We start from the raw sequence: 5,432 nt of genomic DNA on the forward strand, positions 1-5,432 counted from the left end.
AAATTCCTACTGAGGATAATGGGATTCTACTCTCTCCTTTGTTACACACATTTTAATATTTTCAGTAAATAAAAATTAAGCAAATGCTATGAATAGTACAGCACTTGCTGGTTTTGAGCAGTTTCCCCTTAAGTTTTAACATCTTTGTCACTACAGATAAATTTTCCTCAAAATACAAAAACTAAAAATTAAAGCCTGCATATTCTAAGGAATGAGTGAACTGAATGTCTTACTTCTTTAAAATAAAACAAAAACAAAAACAAACCTCAAGTTTTGGGGTTAGGATTTTTTGATGAAAGGCTGTAAAATCATTGAGCACATACATATAAACGTATAAAACATCATCTTCCCACACACGTGGTGTTCTGTCCTGCAGTCTTATTTTTTGTTCCCTTGTCTAATCAAAAAAAGTCCCGACATATTTAAATGAAACTTTGTGAAAGAAAAAATAATTGGATGAGGGCTGAGAACATTAATGCCAAGGTTTGGACCAATGTGAATTAAAGCAGATGAATTATAAACCCTTCAAAACCAGGATTTATAATGGAAATGCTGTCATGGACCCGTAACAATAGCAGCTCTGCCAGGGATTATTTTAATACAAAAAGCATACTCAGTCACTCATTATTTTAATATAGAGATTATTTAGTTACAAAAAACAGTGATACACAATAATAATGAAACCAAATTTAAAAAACAAAATGTTTCTAAGGTGACACATCATTCCCCCTGTAACTCTCTTGATATCACTTATATGTGACATGCCACTCCTTAAATTAAAAAAAAACCAAAACACAAACCCCTAACACATGAAGGTGGAGTTTGTCAGAAGCTCCATGGCAAGGCTGAGCTAAGAGTCTTTGTCAGCTTCATTTAACAGTGTTTTGCCAGCAGAAAGAGATAAAAGGGTTAAAGGAGGAAGAACAGGGAACACAGGAGAGGCAGCCGACAGGAGAAACAAGGGCATGAGGAAAGGAGAAGCTAGGTATGAAAACAGAAGAGCAGGGGGAGATTTTTAGGAGGTTTCCGAAGGGAATAACTCAGTTTTTAAGGAGATATTGGGGAAACATTCACGAAAAGGCCAGGCAGACTGAGAAAATATGGCAAGGGCCAAACCCTTCGAGAATCCGAAGTTACGTTTTTTGAGCAGGTGCACCCCAGTGACATTGCAATGTGCCAGAGCAGGTCAGGGACCAGCGAGCCTTGCCACATGTTTCAGAAAAAAAGGCATGATTTGTTAAACCTTCATGCTGTATGTCCAGTTTTCTATAAATGCCTCTTTTATTTTGCAGTGTCAAAAAACACCAAGGGATGTGAAGGAAGGATTTCTTACAGATGGCATGAGGTTTGCTCCTATTATTCTGTGCTCTGGGGCAACAAGCTGTACTCGAAAAACCCCCACACTCCAAAAATCACACCCAGCAGCATCACACAAAAACTACTTTTGTGACTGTGCTATGCGTTATAACACCAGCATTACTTCCCCATTGCTGCCTTCCTTTCCTTGCCTTTTCTTTTTTGTCCCTGGGTACCAGGTGCACTGGAGGGACTCAGATCAATACAGGACAGCATTTCTCATATAAACAATGCCATATTAACAACCAGAGGGCAGCTGTACCTGTAGGCAGGGATAGCACCAAATGCTGGCATGTCTATCCATGCAGCTAGACTGCTAAAAAGAAGCAACTACAGTGGAAATGCACCTACTGTATGTGAAATGCTGGTGCAGAATTTTTTTCTTTTCCTTTTTTTTTTTTTTTTTTCTATCGGTCTAACCTTCTGTGTTGATACATGAATGCTGGTACCCACTTAGAGGGATGCCAGATGATCAGTGCAGAATGAAGGTCCCAGGAGAAAGGCTCACGTGGTTTTCTCTGCCCCGTGACGTCACTAGCAGATGGCATGGGTACCAGCTCTGGCAGTTGGCATCAATGTCACTTTTTAGAGATCAATGAGATAGTGCAGATACACACAGATCTAGACTCCAGCAGACGATGCGACATTCAGACTGAAAAGATTTGGAAGGCAAAAAATGAAAACTGATTGTTGAATGAAATAAAAAGCTAAGGTAATACAAATAAAGATATATTTCAATTGGTGTTGGGTGTGCATGCAAGTGTTTAAAGATACAGTATCATTGTCTTGTATTTTGTGTATGCTATTTGCTGTCTAATAACTCCTAACATTTTATTCTTCTGATGCAATTACAAACTTTCATTGCTTTTATGTAATGCTGCAAGTGTGTAGACAATACTGATAGAGTTAGTCTTTGACTGGGGTTTTTGTTTAATTTTGCTCTGTTAAAAAGTCCCTGCATTTACTTTGCTTGTCTCTTTGAAGTCCATGGGATACAAGCTTTTGCTGCTCCCAAACTGCAAACAAAAGCAAAGTGATTGGGAAAAGGAAATTATTTTTCCTTTCCAGGCTGGATTCTGAGCACACGTGCAGGATTACAGTCAGAATCTACAGACCGCTCCTGTCAGCTAAGAGCTGGAGGAAGACATCTGAGCCTCGCAGAACATAAACACTGCTATAGCGTGCAGGGAATTTTTCACCCTCCCCCCCCCTCCCATTGATGGGAAAGAAAAAAAAAACGGAGAAAAGAACAAGAAAAAAAAAAGCAAATAAGTTGATTCTAACTAAAGAGATAATATCAAATAGAATTTTTGCTTGAAAAAGGGGGAAAAAAAAAAGGTAGGGGGATTTTATTTCCTAACTCAAATCTGAATACGTTTAGGGTTAAATAACTCTGATTATTGTCTAAATATGAAATACGTATTATGTGATTTTAATACAAATAACTAGGAAAAATGCATTGTTTTGAATTATATTACTAACTGAGTGATTTGGGGGGGGTATATTCCATTTTTTTTCCTTCTCAGCCACTGTAACTTACTAAAGTTTAATATCTTGATACATAAAGGAAGAAATGTGGAGGGGAAAAACCCATAATTTTGAAGTATACGTCAAAAAGTAATTTTAAAATATTTACCATCAGGTAATAGAGATATGGCACTTTTTCAATTTTAAAACTGCACTCCCTCTCCTCATTTTTCCACTCAGGGGAATTTGGATTAATGAAATTTCTGTATTGCTTTGTCACGTTTTGCATTTCTTTGAATTCCATGATGGTGAGAGTTTGAAGGGTTTGTTCAAAAATAAAATAAATTACTAGGGAGATAATTGTACATTTAAAATATCAATTTACTCCATATTTATCTGTGAGAAATGTTGATTTTTAGTTGCAGGGTCAAATGTTTCAAGTGATTTTAGAATTCTCAACAGCTATTATTTTTTTAAAAGTGGGCATTTGCAACAGCCATTTTATTAAAAAAATATAGATTGAGCATTTATACACACACACTCTCTGTCTTATACAGAAAGCTTACACACAGACACAAATAAGGTGCATGAGGCTGTCTGTGTGAGTCGGGAAACTTTAAAAATGGAAATATTTAAACATTGTGCTGGCATTCTTTCAGGTAACTTAAGATTATAGAACCATGTTAACACTACCATTTGATGAGTCTGTTGTAATGCCAGAATCCCAGATGTGTAGGAAGTTTCCCAGAGAAAGTGATGACCAAAAGCAAATGAAGAACCCAGAAAGCTTTTCAAAGCAGATCATCCTCCGAGGAAAGAATATTAAAAGATCTCCTGGAGAAGACACAGAAAAAGAAGAGGAGGAGGAAGAGAGAGAAGAGGAGGATGAGAATGGCTTGCCAAGGCGAAGGGGCCTTAGGAAAAAAAAGACGAGCAAGATAAGGATGGAAAGGATTAAATTCAGGCGTCAAGAAGCCAATGCTAGAGAGAGGAACCGTATGCACGGCCTTAACGACGCTCTGGACAATTTAAGGAAAGTGGTCCCTTGTTATTCTAAAACACAAAAACTGTCCAAAATAGAAACTTTAAGACTAGCCAAGAACTATATTTGGGCTCTTTCTGAAATACTGCGAATTGGCAAGAGACCTGACCTGCTCACCTTTGTGCAAAACTTGTGCAAGGGTCTGTCCCAGCCAACTACAAACTTGGTGGCGGGATGCCTGCAGCTGAATGCCAGAAGTTTCCTAATGGGCCAGGCAGGTGAAGGTGCCCATCATACCCGCACACCCTACTCCACCTTCTATCCTCCCTACCACAGCCCGGAGCTTGGCACCCCCCCAGGGCATGGGACTCTTGACAACTCTAAGTCCATGAAACCGTACAATTACTGCAGCGCTTATGAGTCCTTCTATGAAAGCACTTCCCCTGAGTGCGCCAGCCCACAGTTTGAAGGTCCCTTAAGTCCTCCCCCAATTAACTATAATGGGATATTTTCCCTGAAGCAAGAGGAAAGCTTGGACTATGGCAAAAATTACAATTACGGCATGCATTACTGTGCAGTGCCACCCAGGGGTCCCCTTGGGCAGAGCTCGATGTTCAGGTTGCCTACAGAGAGCCACTTCCCTTACGACTTACATCTGCGCAGCCAGTCTCTCACCATGCAAGATGAATTGAATGCAGTTTTTCATAATTAATGAGGAAAATGAAAATAAACAGTGGTCATTCACCTCCCCATCTAATTAAGAGCAAGCAGATGCTTGGGCACTGCGTAATTGGCACAATTCTATTTAAAATGTTTACTAGTTCCTAAAGTGTGTTTCAACTATTGTGAGGATTTTCTATGTATTAAAAAACCCTTTTTATTATAAGTATTTTTTTTGTCTGTAATCACTGTGAGAATATGTTTCCTCCCAGGGGTTTCCTCCCTCCTTTTTAACTTTTTATTTCCCTATTTTCTTGATTTGTTGAGCAGTGTGTCTGAACAATATTATTGAAATAAAAGCGTACACACTGTGTAAAGTCAATGTCTATTTTGACTGTATAGTAATTATACAAATGCATGTTATTGAAATCAGATTAATAAAAATTATGTATTTATAATTGGTAGAAAATATATATTATGTATTCAAGGAGAACTGGATTAAAAATATTAAGAACTTTAAAGTAATTATCCAGAACTGAGATGGGCTTGCAATATGCAGAGGTGAGAGGGCAGCAATATTGAAAGCTATGCAAAAAAAAAAAACCGGCAAACAAACAAAAAAAAAAAAAAAACAAAATCGTTTTTGGGTTGTTGGTTTTCGGTAAACTAAGGAAAAACAGTGATTGTCATTAACATTATTCAGCCTGACTTTAGAGTGTTGCTGACAGGGGCCACATGATCATATTTAGAAGATGTTGTCAAAAATTTGCCTCAGTTATTTTGACCATATATAATCAGCACTTTTTATTTGTATTATTATGACTTCAGATGTAAAGGTTTGTTATAAAAATGTATAACTGTGGTTTCTCACTACGTACTTAAAATGCAATTAAAGATAGATGTTTCCACTTTTAAAATACATCTATTAGCTGTGATACTGTATTTCGTCTGGTACTTATTATTTCAC

General features: G+C 37.6%; 1 protein-coding gene across 2 annotated transcripts; it reads left to right on the forward strand.

The window, feature by feature from the left end:
* The first annotated feature begins 1,807 nt into the window (after positions 1-1,807).
* On the forward strand, positions 1,808-5,400 carry NEUROD6 (neuronal differentiation 6). Of its 2 annotated transcripts, XM_023919562.2 has the most exons (3): positions 1,808-2,068; positions 2,425-2,694; positions 3,483-5,400. In XM_023919562.2, exon 3 carries the CDS (start codon positions 3,504-3,506, stop codon positions 4,515-4,517), a length of 1,014 nt encoding a protein of 337 aa, XP_023775330.1. In that variant the 5' UTR covers positions 1,808-2,068; positions 2,425-2,694; positions 3,483-3,503; the 3' UTR covers positions 4,518-5,400. The 2 variants fall into 2 exon arrangements, with proteins under 2 accessions (XP_023775330.1, XP_023775331.1); XM_023919563.2 differs by lacking the exon at positions 2,425-2,694 and having other exon boundaries at positions 1,809-2,068.
* Positions 5,401-5,432: the final 32 nt, after the last annotated feature.

Source organism: Cyanistes caeruleus, chromosome 1, assembly GCF_971803275.1.
Source record: "Cyanistes caeruleus chromosome 1, bCyaCae1.hap1.1, whole genome shotgun sequence".
Classification (NCBI taxonomy): domain Eukaryota; kingdom Metazoa; phylum Chordata; class Aves; order Passeriformes; family Paridae; genus Cyanistes; species Cyanistes caeruleus.

Coding starts and splice junctions, on each gene's coding strand:
- NEUROD6 (XM_023919562.2), top strand. CDS start 3,504: ATGTTAACACTACCATTTGATGAGTCTGTTGTAATGCCAGAATCCCAG.